Below are 17,055 nucleotides of genomic sequence, written 5' to 3'. Positions count from 1 at the left end.
GAGCAATTGAAATGGCGCTGTCTGGGAAATGCAGGGAACACGCATGCAGGCAGGAGCTGTGGGATCTCAAGGCGGGTGTCCCCGTACAGCCTGCCTCTGAAGTCGGAGCACCAGAGCCTGGCTCCTGGAAGGGGTGGCGCAAGTTACTCTTGACCACATTACTCTGCCTTTGTTTTCTTCTGAGCATCCAGCAGTCTCTGAGATTAGCTTCTACTGGGTTTCCTTGGTTTACTATCTATCCCCACCCCCACCTCGAGCTAAGCTCTGTGAAAGGAGGGACTCGGTGGCTCATCAGAATCTCCTCAGAGTCCAGGTAAGCACCTAGACAAGTACCTGGCATACAGCCGGTGCTTAATAAAAGTTCATATTCTTGCCTGGGGAATCCCATGGACTGAGGAGCCTGGTGGGCTACAGTCCATAGGGTCACAATGAGTCGGACATTACTAAAGCGACTTAGCAAGCATGCCCAAGTGCATGAACAATCGAGTCCAGCCTGACAACAGGGCATGAGGGGTCAGACATAGACCGTTTCCTGAATGGAATTAAAACCCAATGCTGTGGCTTCTGCCAAGTAAACAAAATCACATGTTTCAGAGTATTGTATCAAGGACCTTTTTGTTTGTCTCCTTTGCAATGGAATCTTTTCTTGTTTTGAGAAACAATATTGATGCTCTCTGACAAAAGCCAGATTTAAAACACCTTCGAGCTTGTCCTAAAAACAAAACTGAACAAAAGTACAGTATTTCTATCACACACGGAAAAAAGAAAGGAGGAAAATAATTCACCACCACCACCACCACAATGACATGGAAATAACCGAAGAACACACGAAAGCTGTGGTGGGTGTTGTGTTTCTGGAACAATCGTTAGTGGAAAGAAATGTCTGCAGGTATTTTTATTTTACTGTATGTGTAAAAATAAGTTGCTTATCTCTGACACAAAAGCGGAGGTGTGTGGGAGCCACCCTGCACAGGCTGGTACCAGCTTGTGAGAGCCAACTGTTCTGTTTTGAGAACCAGTGTTTAACTGTTGGCAGTTTGAAGTCAGCCATGGCGGGGGTGTTTAGACTACAGAAATCAGAAAAAAACATAAATCAGTCTCCTCTCCTCTCAGAGAGCCAGGTGTGAAACATTGCTTGACACACCACTGTCTGAAGAGTAATTCAAGTGATGCGGTGAAACCACTCAGGAGATTATGTGAAGTGAAAAAAGAAGGCCTTGGGATTTCCCTGGTGGTCCAGTGGCTGAGTGCTCCCGATGCTCCCAATGCTAAGTGGTCCAGTGCTCCCAATGCAGGGTGCCCAGGTTTGATCCTGAAGCGTTTGCATGCTGCAACTAAGACCCAGAACAGCCAAATAAATTTTAAAAATGTAATAAAAAAGAAGGAGAAGGCCTAGGTCAGAAGCCCGGGGAACAGCACCATTGAGACAAGCCAGAGGAAGAGGTGGTGAAGAACCTTAGAGTGGTGGGATAAACCCCCGGCCACGGCAGTGACACTGATCTGAAGGGGTGAGAAAGTATTTCAGTTGTCACTCTTGCTGAGTGCTTCTGGGAGACTGAATTGGTTTGCTAGGGCTGTAGTCGCAAGACACCACAAACTGGGTGGCTTGAACAATGGACCTGTGTCATCTTATAGCTCTGGAGGCAAGAAGCCTGAAATCAAGATGTTGGCAAGGCCACGCTCCCCCGGCAGGTGCTGGGGCAGGATCTACTGCAGGCCTTTCTTCGGCTTCTGGAAGCTTCTCAGAGCAGAACAGCTCCAAGTACACTTGGTGTTCTCTGTGTGTGCGTGTCTGTTTCCAAATTCCCCGTTTATAAGGTCATCAGTCATATTGAATGCGGGCCCACTCCATTCCAGTATGACCAATTCTTAACTAATTATGTCTGCGTGTGGGCATGCTTAATTGCTTCAATTGTGTCTGACTCTTTGTGACCCTACCAGGCTCCTCTGTCCATGGGATTCTCCAGGCAAGAATACTGGAGTGGGTAGCCATTTCCTACTCCAGGGGATCTTCCTGACCCAGGGATCCAACCCGTGTCTCCTGCACTGGCAGGCGGGTTCTTTATCACTGCACCAGCTGAGAAGCCCAACTGTGTCTGCAATGACATTTTTTCCAAATAAGGTCACAGACTGAGGTATCAGGAATGAGGACTTCAACATAGGAACTGTAGGGGGCCATGCAGACATTCAACCCATAATAGAGGCAAGTAAGACAAGGATTGAAAGGTATTTATTGGATTTCTCAATAAATGAAGGTCACTGATCATATACTGGGCTTCCCTGGTAGCTTAGGTGGTGAAGAATCCGCCTGAAATGCGGGAGACCTGGGTTTGATCCCTGGGTTGGGAAGATCCTTTGAAGAAGGGAATGGCTACCCACTCCGGTATTCTGGCCTGGAGAATTCCATGGACTGTATAGATTCCATGGATCTTACATTAAGTGAAACTTAAAAATGCATTCCAATATACATTAGGTGCAAATACTGTTTGAATCCACTTAGGCAAAGTACCTAGAATAGTCAAAATCATAGAAAGTACATTGGTAGATGCCAGGGGCCAAGGGGATGGGGTGGATGGGGAGTTAGTTCTTAATAGGGACAGAGTTTCAGTGTAGGAAGGTGGAAAATTCAGGAGATGGATGATGGGGAGAGCTGCACGACCACATGAATGTACTTAGCGCCACTGAACTATGCAGTTAAACATGGTTAAAATTATTGTTATTTAGTCACTAAGTTGTGTCTGACTCTTTTGCAACCCCATGGACTGTAGCCCTGAAGGCTCCTCTGTCCATGGGATTTCCCAGGCAAGAATACTGGAGTGGGTTGCCATTCCCTTCTCCAGGGGATCTTCCCAACCCAGGGATCAAACCCGCGTCTCCTGCATTGGCAAGCGGACTCTTTACTTCTGAGCCACCAGGGAAGCCCCATGGTTAAAATGTGTGTGTTAGTTGCTCAGTCGTGTCCGATTCTTTGCGACCCCACGGACGGTAGCCCACCAGGCTCCTCTGTCCATGGAATTCTCCAGGCAAGGACACTGGAGTGGTTTGCCATTTCCTCCTCCACATGGTTAAAATAGGATGCTTTATATGACTTTTACCACAATTAAAAAAAAAATGCTTGAAAAAGTAAGGTCACCGATGATGTTGGAGAGATTGATTTTTTGACATGATGATGAGGTCATCATGCGGGTGGAACACGGAAAACACGAGGAGTTAGAAAGGCTACAAACAGGAGGAGAAAGACAGCAGTGCCTGCAGAGGTGCCTGAGAGGGGAAAGACTTGATGTTTCTGTGCTAAGAAGAAGGATCCAGTAATAAAGGAGAGGTAAAAGATACAGGAGGGAGGAGAGGTGAGTGCTAGAGCAAAGTCCTTGGGGAGGCAGGAGTGGACAGGAGCAACAGCAGAGCTAGAAGAACTGGCCTGAGGAGAGAGAAAGGAAGAAGGCTAGACATACCCACGCTATACCTGTAGGTTCGATGGCAGGAAGAAAAAGAAGTTCCTGTCTGAAAGTCAAAGTCGCTCAGTTGTGTCCGATTCTTTGTGACCCCCATGGACTATACAGTCCATGGAATTCTCCAGGCCAGGACACTGCAGTGGGTAGTCTTTCCCTTCCCTAGGGGATCTTCCCAACCCAGGAATCGAACCCAGATCTCTCGCATTGCGGGCAGATTCTTTACCAGCTGAGCCACAAGGGAAGCCCAACAGTATTGGAGTGGGTAGCCTATCCCTTCTCCAGCAGATCTTCCCGACCCAGGAATTGAACCGGGGGGCCCCCTGCATTGCAAGCAGATTCTTTACCCACTGAGCTATCAGGGAAGCCCAAGTTCCAGTCTAGTGACTTCATTTTCTTCGGGAATGAGAAATTTGGTCACAGGCTAAGAGTGATGAGTTGGAGGTGGGATCAGAGATTTGAAGGAAGTGGAGAGGGAGAGAGGCAGGGAAAGGAGCATGAAGGAGTAGCATCAAAGACCAAGTTAGTCTGGGGGCTTCCCTGGTTGGTTCAGTGGTAAAGAATCCACCTGCCAATGCAGGAGACACCTGTTCGATCCCTAATTGGGAAAGATTTCACATGCCACGGAGCAACTAAGCCACAACTATTAAGCCTGTGCTCTAGAGCCTGGGAGCTACAACTACTAAAGCACGTGTGCCCTAGAGCCCGTTCTCTGCAACAAGAGAAACCACCACAACGAAAAGCCTTCACACCACAACTAGAGAGAAAAATCCGTGCAGCAAGGAAGACCCAGCACGGCCATAAATAAATAAATTAAATTATAATAAAACCTCATCCACTTACTTAAAATTGTTTTTAAAAAAGAGCAATTAAATCTGGATGCCAGAAATTTCCAATGCAGCATCAATCCATGTGGCTGGGAGATTCCTCTTTGCCCCTAAGAGTGTAATAGCCCAGCTATACAGGGTGTCCATTGAGACGGGAAGCAGAGGCAAGTACCTAAAACTGGTTTATTAATACACATGACTATTCATGATTAGGTAATGTTTTCCATTTCCAGGCTTTATGGCCATCTTATAGAATCCCAAGAGGGAAAATATAGCTAGACTAAGTTAGGTTTGGGTTTTAGCAAGAAGAAAAATGAGACAGGAGGGCTGTTATCATAAGAATGACTCATGGAGTAAACCAAGAGGCCTAAATCAGATATGGAAGGAATAGAAAAAGAAAGAGGCTATTCAGTAGAGGTACTTAAAAAATGGTTGTACTGGGATCCACAGACTCAAAAAAACCTAAGAGAGTGAGGCGTATAGTCCAAGAATAGAAGTTTTAAGAGTTCAGATGTTGAAAGGTTCTTAGTGATGGAAAGAGTCCAGCCACAGGCATGGCATCAGGTGGCTGAAATGAAATGGTGTGTGCTAGGAAACTGCCCTGTTTTTTTTTTGTTTTTTTTTTTTGCCTTTAACAATTGCCATGATGTAAATATTCCCTTCAGGGCTGATTTCAAGATAATGGTACTAATGTCACTGGATGTGGAGTTGGGAAGAAATGAACACATTTCACAAGCCAGTGGAAGCTGGTTCCAATAACACACTGAGTGAAGATTATTAGAAAATGCGGATGTGAAGAAACTGAAAGACAGTATTCAAGTGGACTTGAAGTCACCTAGGAAGGTGGTGGGGCGTGGGAGTGCAGAGGAAACTGAGATCAGTGCTGGTCATCAATAAGGAGGAGTAAGTAAGAAGGGAGTAGATGCAGTGGCAAGGAGCCGATGAGGAGAGCCAGACGTGGAGATGGTGAACCTCACACGGATCAGGACAGTCCTCTCCAGCAGGCAGCAATTATCCACGCTGGATGTTTTAGACACTTTGTATAGATTATTTCACTTCATCCCCAAACAACCCAAAGAGATAGCTGTCTTTATTACTCTCATTTTACAGACAAGGAACCTGAACAAAACGAGGCTAGGTCGTCTGCTCAAGGTAACAAGCCACTGGGGATTTGAACCACAGCAATCTGGAGTTCAAACCAGTGGGCAATGATCTAGAAGCTGCCCTGGGTAATGGGAAGGGGCTGCAGTGTTGGACAAGGCACACCCTCTACTCCAGAGGTTACTTCAGAGGAGGAGTGGCATCTATTTCTCCACTTGGGTCTTCAGAGAAGAGCTCAATTTGAGCTAAGGCAAAGAAGAAGCAGGAATGTTCTCCAAGGAGGATGCAGCAGGGTTACCATTTTGCATGGTTCCAGGCTACCATTTTGCAGGGCTCCAGGCTGCATGGTGAATGGTTTGGGAGGGAAGGGAACCGTGAGCCTGTTCAACCAGGGGAGAGTCTCAGGGATCAAAACATATGAGCCTATGGCTTGTGATTGTCCTCAGTTGTCTTGTTGGCCGCGGTTCTTTCTTTCAGCAACAGGAACACAGGGTGAAGTGTTAGTCGCTTGGTCATGCCCGACTCTTGGCGACTCCATGGACTGAAACCCACCAGCTCCTCTGTCCATGGAATTTTCAAGGCAAGAATAATAGAGTGGGTTGCCACTCCCTTCTCCAGGGGATCTTCCCAACCCAGGGATCGAACCCGTATTCCTGCATTGTAGCAGATTCTTTACTGTCTGAGCCACGAGGGAAGCAAACATCAGTTATCCAAACATGCATTTGGCATTGCTGATAAGTGCTTTTCCCTAGATGAAAAGCAACTTTGTCAATGAAGAGAAAGGAATCTGATTATTGAAAGTTACAAATAATAAGTATTTGTCAAATTGGCAAAAAGGGATGCACTTTGCTGAAATAAAATAAGCAAACCATTTTTCTTTTTTTGGGCATGCCACGAAGCAAGTGGGAACTAGTTCCCTGATCAGTGATGGAACCTGGGCCCCCTGCATTGGGAGCTTGGAGTCTTAACCACGGGAACCAAAGTTTAAATCCTTTTGTTTTTTTGTTTTTTTCTTATTTTTTATTTTTTTTTGTCTTTTTTTTTTTTTTTTCCAGTGGGTTAAATCCTTTTGAAAAGCACACACTGCTGCATTTTTACTGCATAGTCACTGTGTAGCGCCACTGTTTTTTCTCTGTAGCACTCCTGATTTCTACCACTGGCTCAGCACTCTAATTTTTATCTTGAATTAGTGAACTGTGCTTGATATGTGTCTTGATTGAAATGTGGCTACACTGCCAAGATGGTAACCACACATGGTAACCCTTGAAATGGGGCTAATCTGAACAGAGACGTTCTGTGAATATAAAATACACACCAGATTTCTTTGAAGACTTGGTTCGAAAATCAGTGTAAAATATCTCATTAATATTTTGCGTTGATTTGTATGTTGAATGATAATAATTTGGATACTTTTGTATTAAGCAAAGTACAATATTAAAATTAGTTCTTCCTGTTTCTTTTTACCTTTTTTAAGTATGGCTACTAGAACACTTTATATGACGAGGCTTGCACATGAGGCCCACATTCTATTTCTATTGAGTTGTGCTGGTCTCTGCCTTCCCGTCTTTGAGAACCAGATCTTCGGGCTTAGGAAGTTTTTGCCAGGGTTGTTGATGAGTTTCCTCCGGGAAGAGGGCAAACTGAAAAGATGCTCCTTTCTGATTCTAGATTGTTCTTTCACTGGCATTGAAGTGCTGTGTACTCCATGTTCTTTAATTGCAAATGTGGGAAACAAACAAAGAAACAAACAAACAAACCCTAAAACACATCTGTCTGCCGTTATGGGAATCTGGAACCAGAACCATCTGTGAATTTGCTGAGGTCTTTTTTGAAGTACCATCGAGGAATGGGCCTTGAGTTTCCTATTCTCACTTCCTTCCATCAGTCGTCTCAGTTTGTTTCCAGACAATCTTTTTCTCCCATCCTTCCTCTGCTGCCTTTAAAAAAATATAAACTGCTTTACTTTCTTTTTGTGTCTTTGTGTCCGTGCAGTTAGCATCTGGTTTCAAATTCTGCTCCTTCATCTCATAGCTGGCTGATCATGGGCAAGCTGTTGAATCTCCCTAAGATTCAACCTCTTCATTTTAAAAATGGGGATAATAACAGTCCTGACCTTAGAGCTCTGTAGCAAGGACTAAATGAACTAATACCCAGCAGATGCTTAGAACGGGGGCTGGCCTGTGACGACGGCTCAATGAGTGTCAGCTATTTTTATAATCCTTTCCTTCTTAGTATTTCAGCTTTTATCTGCTCAGTTCTTCACCCAAGCAGTTAACTTTTGAGGAAATGAAATACAAAGATGTCCATGTGACTCTCTGCTCCTGTGACAGATAAGCCCTGGGTCGTCTTCTGTGATGGAAGCTAAATATTTTGTCTTCTGAGATGACAAGGTCACTTCGGGCACTGTGCCAACCATCCTGGGGAGATGGACCCGCCAGAAGCTCTAATTCAGAAGCTCTGTCCTAGGTGAGAAGGGGAGGGAGCTTATGCCTCCTGAGCTGGAGTCTTTAAGGTCTCAGATGAGAATTGCATGGATATTCCCGCAGATGCCTCTGGGAGTAGACACGGAAGAGGAGCAGGAGCTCATCTGGGAGCCAGCCCTGGAGCCCTTGTGAAGAACAATACTCTGTATTTTGTAAGCAAACAGTTTTATTAATTGCACTCTATACTGTTTTGGTTTTCATTATCCTCCAGCCTTTGACAAAAAGGTGGAGACCAGTGGGGGAAGAAAGAGTGCTATGAGAAATTAAGAGATGCATTTAAGAAGAGGAGAGGGTATCCCACTCACTAAATCACAGGATGGAAGTTGTGTGTGTGTGTTTGGGACTGGGACTGGGGCAGGGGTGTGGTGGGGAGGGTATTGCTTGTGAGTTGGTTAGCTTGACTGCAGGGCGATCAGACCGGAACCCCAAAAGTCATACTTCAGGGGTTTTTTTTGACTTGTTTCCCCAGGAAGGGATCCTCAAATGCTCTTCTTTGGGGAGGGGAGGGGTAGGGTATATGCTGGCCACAGTAGGAGAAAAGGACTTAAGTTCTCACATTTTAGTAAATGGTTATTTACTTAAGTCTTTCTGTTTGCAGTAAGGCACCTCCCATCCTCTCTTCCCCTATCACATCCTCCCATCCCCACTCCTTACTTCCCTTCTAGGCCTGGGATCCTCACATATGGAGCCCTGTAGCCCAGTGTTTCTCCAGAGTAATCTTTCTCTCAACCAGCACCAGGGGCTGCCTAGTATCAGCTCACCATGGGTAAGGGGAAGGGTGCAAAGTGGGAACTCCTTCCCACCAGGAAATTCTTGGTGGAAAGATAGAGGTTAATGACCATCGAAAGAAATCCACAGAGAACTGATGAATGGTTAGCAAATACTCACCAATTTCTAGGAAGCAATTGACAAAAAAGCAATTAAATTAAACAAAAAACAATTAAAAGAAGCAATTAAAATTTGAGCACTGTCAAACATTATGCTAAGTACTTATTTATTATCTCATCAAATGCTCAGCACAATCCTACAAGAAGGTTTTAGAAGTTCCACTGTAAAGTTGGAGAAATCAAAGTTTGGAGTTGCCAAGCAACCTGTAAAAACCAAGCCAATGGATTCTGACAGAGTTGGGAATAAAGGCTGGTCTCAGTGTAGCCGTTCGACCATTAGGCTGTCTGCTTTTATTTGCATAGTGCTGCGGCTCCTGCTTAGTCGCTCAGTCGTGTCTGACTCTGTGCGACCCCATGGACTGTAGCCTTCCAGGCTCCTCTGTCCATGGCATTACCCAGGCAAGAATACTGGAGTGGATAGCTATTCCCTTCCCTAGGGATCTTGCCAACCCAGGAATCAACCAGGTCTCCCGCATTGCAGGCAGATTCTTTACCTCTGAGCCCTATTTGCATACTAAATAACTAGAATTAGCAATGACAGCAGAAGGCCAGCCAGTAGGTGTTTGGTAATGGCAGGACTCCCAGTAGTTTTGAGTTGGGTGAAAGGTGTGGCATTCTCTGGAGGCTCTCATGACCCAGATGAATGGCCTAGATGGCCTGGGTCTGGCAGTGCCCTGTCTCAGGATCAGCCTACACTCACAGGCAGGGGCCAGGGAACCTGCCTACACCAGGCTCAGTCTTCCTCAAAGGAGAAAAAAATTCCAGCTGACAAAGCAACTCCACATTTTGCAGCCTCATCTTGGAGACAGAGGTTTTCGTTAAGGCTCTGTAAATCACTGTATCTCCCAGGTATCACTGATATATCATTAAAAATTTTTTAAATGACTGTAGTATGGGAAATTTCTGTACCTAGGGCACGACTTTGCTGTGAACCTAAAACTACCGTTTAAAAGTTTTATTGGGACTTTCCTGGTGATCCAGTGGCTGAGACAATGGAAGAGGCACACTCACTCACAATGTAAGGGGCTGGTGTCCCATCCTTGGTCTGGGAGCTCGACCCCACACGCGGCAACAAAAAATACTGAGTGCTTATGCAGCCAAATAAACATTAAAAAAAAAAAAATAAAAGTTTTACTCTAGGATAATAAGTAAGCTTATTCTCCTTGATGGCCTTTTCCACCTCCTCCTTCTTTCTTTAACCTTCCTACCAGCGTGTAAGAGACTGGAGCTTGGCACAGTTAGTGGGCAGCAAATTCAAGCGCTCAAAGCCCTCCGGGTGCGCTTGGCGGGTCCCCTCCAGCCGGCGAGTGTCTGGGGCAGATGGAAAGTTTCTTTTCTCAATTTCTCCCCTAATATCTAGTCGTCAGTTGGCGCTCAGGCACCACTTGCTGAATGAATGAAGGCGGGAAAGGGCGGTTCGGGGGACCCAGCAGCGGGGGTGGGCTGGGGAGAGAGAGAGAGAGAAAGGAGAGAAAGATGGTGAGAAGGTCCCGGAGTAAAGGGAGGAGTGGCCGGCGGGCCGGCCGGGGACGTCAGGAGGCCAGGAGCGAGGAGGCCAGGGACGCGCAGGGCGGCTCTTACCCCAGGAAGGTGAGGAAGCGCGGGTCCGTGGCCAGGCTGGCGTCGATGGTGAAGGACAGGAACGCGGGACTCACCAGGTGCAGCGGCCGCTCGGTGGAGAACTCGAGCTCCGCGGTGTCGTCGGCCGGCGCGCCTGCGGCTGGGGCGCCCGGGGAGCAGGGACCCAGCGGCCCCAGGAGCAGCAGCAGCAGCGGCGGCGGCCGCAGCCCCGGCCTCCCGCGCGCGAGCATCCCCGGCTCACCTGGCCGCCACTCCCGCCGGCCGCGCGCAGCCACCGCCGGGACCTTGCGCACTTCCTCCCGCCGCGGGCGCGGCGTCCTTTCGCCGTCCTCCCCGGCTCCCTCCTCCCCTCACCCCTCCCACCGCGCCCGCCTCCCGGCTCACTCCCGCTTCCCGGTACGCTTTCCCCCGCGGTGGCTGTGTCCCGTCCACTTAAGAAATCACCCTCACCCCTTCGAAGGGTGAGGACTTGGCCCGGATCCAAGAGCCCGGGAGGCCCGGAGAGGCAGCTCCCGGGAGGAGCGCTGGGCACCCCGGACCTGGCTCCCTGAAGCATGAAGTCAGTTAGCGAAAAAGCCAGCGGTTCCTCCTTCCAGGTCCTCCCGGTGGCGCCCACCGGGTCTTCTGACTTCAGCTCAAGCCTCCAGTGAGCGTACATCGCTTCACTCTCTTCTGGCTTTGGGACACTTGCCGGCCACTCCGTGTCCCACTCTGCCACCCCCATAGACTGGGGCCCGCCAGGAACTCCTCTGTCCATGGGATTCTCCAGGCAAGAATAACTGTTGTGGGTTCGCATTCCCTTCTCCAGGGGATTTTTCCCGACCCAGGGATCAAACCTGGGTCTCCTGAATTGTAGGCGGATTCTGTACCAACTGAGCCACTGAAAGTGAAAGTCGCTCAGTCGTGTCCGACTCTTTACAACCCCCATGGACTATACAGTCCATGGAATTCTCCAGGCCAGAATACTGGAGTGAGTAGCCTTTCCCTTCTCCAGGGAATCTTCCCTGATCCAGGGATGGAACCCAGGTCTCCCGCATTGCAGGCGGACTCTTTACCAACTGAGCTATGAGGGAAGCCCTTAGAGCTTGCCAAGATCTGATTAACTGTGTGTCCTCTGGCCGGAGTGCTGTTTCCCAGTCATCTTAACTTTTGCCTGAAAAAAATCTGACCTTGGCATTAGCTAACCTACACCTGGAAAGAGATCAAAACTCTAAACATTTCTTATCAATTTCTCATGAAAACAGTATTTATCAGAGCATAGACCTATTCGGTGAGCCAGCATCTGAAACTCAGGATGTAAAGCCATACAACATGTTCAACAATGAAATCAGATTGATTATTTTCTTTGCAGCCAAAGATGGAGAAGCTCTATACAGTCAGCAAAAACAAGACCTGGAGCTGACTGTGGCATAGACCATGAACTCCTATTGCCAAATTCAGACTGAAATTGAAGAAAGTAGGGAAAACGACTAGACCATTCAGGTATGACCTAAATCAAATCTCTAAAGATTATACAGTGGAAGTAAGTAATAGATTTTAAGGGACTCGATCTGATAGAGAACCTGATGAACTATGGACCGAGGTTTGTGACGTTGTACAAGGCAGGGAACAAAACCTTCCCCAAGAAAAAGAAATGCATAAAAGCAAAATGGCTGTCTGAGGGGGCCTTACAAATAGCTGGGAAAAGAAGAGAAGTGAAAAGAAAGGAGAAAAGGAGAGATATACCCGTTTGAATGCAGAGTTCCAAAGAATAGCAAGGAGAGATAAGAAAGCCTTCCTCAGTGATCAGGGCAAACAGATAGAGGAAAACAATAGAATGGGAAAGACTAGAGATCTCTTCAAGAAAATTAGAGATATCAAGGGAACATTTATGCAAAGATGGGCTCAATAAATGACAGAAATGGTATGACCTAACAGAAGCAGAAAATATTAAGAAGAGATGGCAAGAATACACAGAAGAACTGTACAAAAAAGACCTTCATGACCCAGATAATCACGATGGCGTGATCACTCACCTAGAGCCAGACATCCTGGAATGTGAAGTCAAGTGGGCCTTAGGAAGCACCTCCACAAAGCTAGTGGAGGTGATGGAATTCCAGTTGAGCTATTTCAAATCCTGATAGATGATGCTGTGAAAGTGCTGCACTCAATATGCCAGCAAATTTGGAAAACTCAGCAGTGGCCACAGGACTGGAAAAGGACAGTTTTCATTCCAATCCCAAAGAAAGGCAGCATCAAAGAATGCTCAAACTACCGCACAATTGCACTCATCTCACAGCTAGCAAAGTAATGCTCAAAGTCCTTCAAGCTAGACTCCAACAGCATATGAGCCAAGAACTTCCAGATGTAAAGTGGGATTTAGAAAAGGCAGAGGAACCAGAGATCAAATTGCCAACATCCGATGGATCATTGAAAAAGCAAGAGGGTTCCAAAAATCATCTATTTCTGCTTTATTGACTATGCCAAAGCCTTTGATTGTGTGGATCACAATAAACTGTGGAAAATTCTGAAAGAGATGGGATTACCAGACCACCTGACCTGCCTCTTGAGAAACCCGTATGCAGGTCAGGAAGCAACAGTTAGAACTGGACATGGAGCAACAGACTGGTTCCAAATAGGAAAAGGAGTACGTCAAGGCTGTATGTTGTCACCCTGCTTATTTAACTTTTATGCAGAGTACATCATGAGAAATGCTGGTCTGGATGAAGCACAAGCTGGAATCAAGATAGCCAGGAGAAATATCACCTCAAATATGCAGATGACACCACCCTGATGGCAGAAAGTGAAGAAGAACTAAAGAGCCTCTTGATGAAGGTGAAAGAGGAGAGTGAAAAAGTTGGCTTAAGGCTTAACGTTCAGAAAACTAAGATCATGGCATCCGGTCCTATCACTTCATGGCAAATAGATGGGGAAACAGTGGAAACAGTGGCAGACTTTGTTTTTGGGGGCTCCAAAATCACTGCAGATGGTGACTACAGCCATGAAATTAAAAGATGCTTACTCCTTGGAAGGAAAGTTATGACCAACCTAGACAGCATATTAAAAAGCAAAGACATTACTTTGCCAACAAAGGTCCATCTAGTCATCTATGGTTTTTCCAGTAGTCGTGTATGGATGTGAGAGTTGGACTGTAAAGAAAGCTGAACACCAAAGAATTGATGCTTTTGAACCGTGGTGTTGGAGAAGACTCTTGAGAGTCCCTTGGACTGCAAAGAGATCCAACCAGTCCATCCTAAAGGAGATCAGTCCTGAATGTTCATTGGAAGGACTGATGCTGAAGCTGAAACTCCATTATTTTGGCCATCTGATGTGAAGAACTGACTTATTGGAAAAGACCCTGATGCTGGGAAAGATTGAAAGTGGGAGGATAAGGGGACGACAGAGGATGAGATGGTTGGATGGCCTCACCAACTCAATGGACATGCCATGAATTTGAGTAAACTCTGGGAGCTGGTGGCGGACAGGGAGGCCTGGCGTGCCGCAGTCCGTGGGGGCCGGAGTCGGACTCGACTGAGCGACTGAACTGACCTGACCTGAGAGCCTCACAGACGCGGGTGGCAACTGTCCCTCGAATGTGGACCCTTTGATGCATTTTTCTTTAGCTGTCGGCCCGACTTTTCTTCAGATTCCCTTTGATCCCTACACTGGTGATTCATCTCTGAAGGAGGAAACAGAACAGGCCCAAAGCAGGACTCCAACTTGGGCCGGACTGTGGACTTTGAGCTATGTGCCCAGTATCTATGGAAACGACATACCAACTTGAAAACTAGGCCCCCAGAACCCGACACCTAAAAGAATACCCTAATTATCTGTGTAACCGAATAGAATCGTACATTCTATTGTGCTTATTGGAGTATGACCACAGTCCTATTGATAATTGGGTACTGTTCCAACTACCTAGGCTTAAGGCATATGAGTCATGGGTTAAATTTGATTGTATCTTTCTTTTCCTTTGTTCAGACTAGTTTCAGGGAATTTGGGGAAGTGGGTTTGGGCACATACACCTAGGGTATATAAGGTTTTCACAAAAACTGGTCGGGGTCCTTGGCTAAAAGGAGACTCTACCTTGGGCCCGCTGCTGTAATAAACTGCAGTCCACTATCTGCATTGTCCTTCTGAGTGAGTTTGTTTCCCAGAACGTGTGGCTACAACATTATAACAAGCACCATGTGCTTGCATGGGTGCCTGCTCAGTTGTTGGACTTTTCGCGACTCCATGGACTGGTCTTCTCAGGTGGCACAGTGGTAAAGAATCTGCCTGCAATGCAGGTGTCTTGGGTTTGATCCCTGGGTTGGGAAGATTCCTTGGAGGAGGAAATGGCAACCCACTCCAGTATATATGCCTGGAAAATCCCATGGACAGAAGAGCCTGGCTGGCTACAGTCCATGGGGTTGCAAAGAGCTGGAGGTGACGGAGCACACCTGGGAAGCCCAGCCATGCCCTTGGGATTAACTGTGCCCGGTACCACGAGAGATGCTTTACCTGTCTTCTCACTTACTCCCACAACACTGATAAGTGGGTATTATCTTCATTTTACATGTGAGCACCCAAGCTCTGAGACATTGACATTTCCAAGAGTCAGAATCCGGATGGGAAAGCACTTATAGAATCCAGAGGAAACAGCAGCCTGTCTCAGCTGAAATGTTACCTTCCTCAAAGACTCTGCCTGAATCTCCAGGCAGCTGAATTCCCCCATGACACATTCTCACAGCATCCTGAACTTCATAAAACTGAAACCACATCTGTTAGCATTGCTCCTCTGTTGGCCTCACCTGCTGGATTATAAACTCCAGAGATGGGGTTTGTCTTGCCTACTGCATTCATGGAAGCTCAAGTCACCCTCACATCAATCAACACTGAGCAAGCAAATTACACTAAAACCTTTAGAATTTTCTGCTTAGATTGTGCCTCCACTAAAGCAATAAGTACAAATGGATTATTCTGAAATTTATATCTAATTTTCACAGATCAGTCTATTCTTAAGCAATTTAGATGTTGTTGTTTTTTTTTTTCATCCACACCATGGGGCTTGCAAGATCTTAGATCCCCAACCATAGATGGAACCCCAGCCCCAGTAGCAAAAGCTCTAAGTCCTAACCACTGGGCCTCCAAATTCTCATTAAAAATTAAAAGTATAGTTAATTGAGGAAGGTTACAGTTTGGAGATTTTACATGTGTATGTATCCATCACTTAGTAATTTTACAATTTGAATCAGGTTTATATCCTTCAGCAATCCATAAGAAAAAAATTCCTGCATAAGCACCAAATTCCCAGGAGATCATGTGGCCACAGACACGGAAGTGGAAAAGCAGATGTCTGGGCTCTTTTTCTGCCTCTGTCATGACATTGCTTCTACAACCACCACACCCCACCCCACCCATGCCCTTGTTGTCATGGGGCAAGAGTCACACCAGTTTCTCTGGAATATTTGGGCAATTTGAAAAATTGATCATTGCAAGTTTCCTAAAGAAGTCCTTGTGACATCCTGAGATGTGGGTCAGTGTGGTCCACATGCGAGTTACTAATATGGAAATGGGGAAAACATCAATGAGGAAGTGAAGAAAACTGACTTGCATAAATGATGGTTGAGATCCGATGAGTTCCTGGATCCTGATCTCAGTTGGTTTGATCCACTATGCCAGATAAGAATATATTAATAACATAAGAGTATACAGTATACACGGGAGGGAGGCTCTATGGTGATATTATAAGATCTTGTCATTTCAGAGACACTTTATAATTAGACTCCTTACATTTTTATGGCAAATTCCAGCTTACATACATCCTAGCTGCTGCTACTGCTAAGTCACTTCAGTCGTGTCCGACTCTGTGCGACCCCATGGACTGCAGCCTACCAGGCTCCTCCATCCATGGGATTTTCCAGGCAAGGGTACTGGAGTGGGGTGCCATTGCCTTCTCCACATCCTAGCTAGAGCCCTTTAATTGGGTTGGCCAGAAAGTTCGTTTGGGGTTTTGTTTGTCTGTTTGTTTTTACAAACCCCTATCTTATGGAAAACCCCAAATAAACTTTTTGGCCAACCCAACACAAGCATCCTAGCCCTGCAATTTGGGAGGATGTGAAAGTTTGGGCCAGTTTTTCAACTTCCCAGAGCTTCAACTTCCTCATTGGGAAACTGGATGTAATAACGCATAGTTCACAGTGCTTGTTTTGAGACTCAATTAACCTAACACATGTAATACAATCTAGCTCCATATGCAGTATGAGGTACGTGTTCAAGAGATGAGTAGTTATTATTATGACTCATTTAATCTTCACAATAATCTCATAAAGCAGATTCGGACCCAGTTCTCTGATTCTAAGTCCAGAGATTTCCCCCTATTTTCTCCCAATTCAGTGACACCCAAATTTTGTGATGATCATGATTTAGAAATAAAAACCTTCAAATAAAGTAGGACCAGTACATGCAAATCTCAATAATTATGCAGGGGCATCATTTCTATGTGACCTTGGATTGACTTCAGTTGTGACACTGGGTTTATAGATACTCATAGAAGGTTTACCTGATCTACAACTACAAATACTTGTAGGACAACAGCTGATTTCAGAGCATCATCAGAGAATAATATTTTCACTTGTCTGTCTAGAAAAATTAAGATTTTCCTAAAGCAGAAATCTCTTAGTGAGGGCAATCTCTCAGGCATTTGTGGCTCCCTCCAGATTTTGGTGCATGCGTGCTAAGTCACTTCAGTCGTATCTTTGCAACA

General features: G+C 46.1%; 1 protein-coding gene across 2 annotated transcripts in view; it reads right to left on the bottom strand.

The window, feature by feature from the left end:
* Positions 1 to 10,569, bottom strand: part of HPSE (heparanase) — a 40,307-nt gene extending 29,738 nt beyond the window's left edge. For both annotated transcript variants that reach the window (XM_061145638.1, XM_061145639.1), the window contains exon 1: positions 10,329 to 10,569. In XM_061145638.1, the coding sequence (XP_061001621.1) occupies positions 10,329 to 10,558 (230 nt within the window). In that variant the 5' untranslated portion in view covers positions 10,559 to 10,569. The remainder of the gene's footprint in view (positions 1 to 10,328) is intronic.
* Between the last annotated feature and the right edge of the window lie 6,486 nt (positions 10,570 to 17,055).

Source organism: Dama dama, chromosome 6 (genome assembly GCF_033118175.1).
Source record: "Dama dama isolate Ldn47 chromosome 6, ASM3311817v1, whole genome shotgun sequence".
NCBI classification, from domain to species: domain Eukaryota; kingdom Metazoa; phylum Chordata; class Mammalia; order Artiodactyla; family Cervidae; genus Dama; species Dama dama.
The sequence above is the reverse complement of the archived record's forward strand: the minus strand, read 5'-3'. Positions and strand labels throughout refer to the sequence as shown.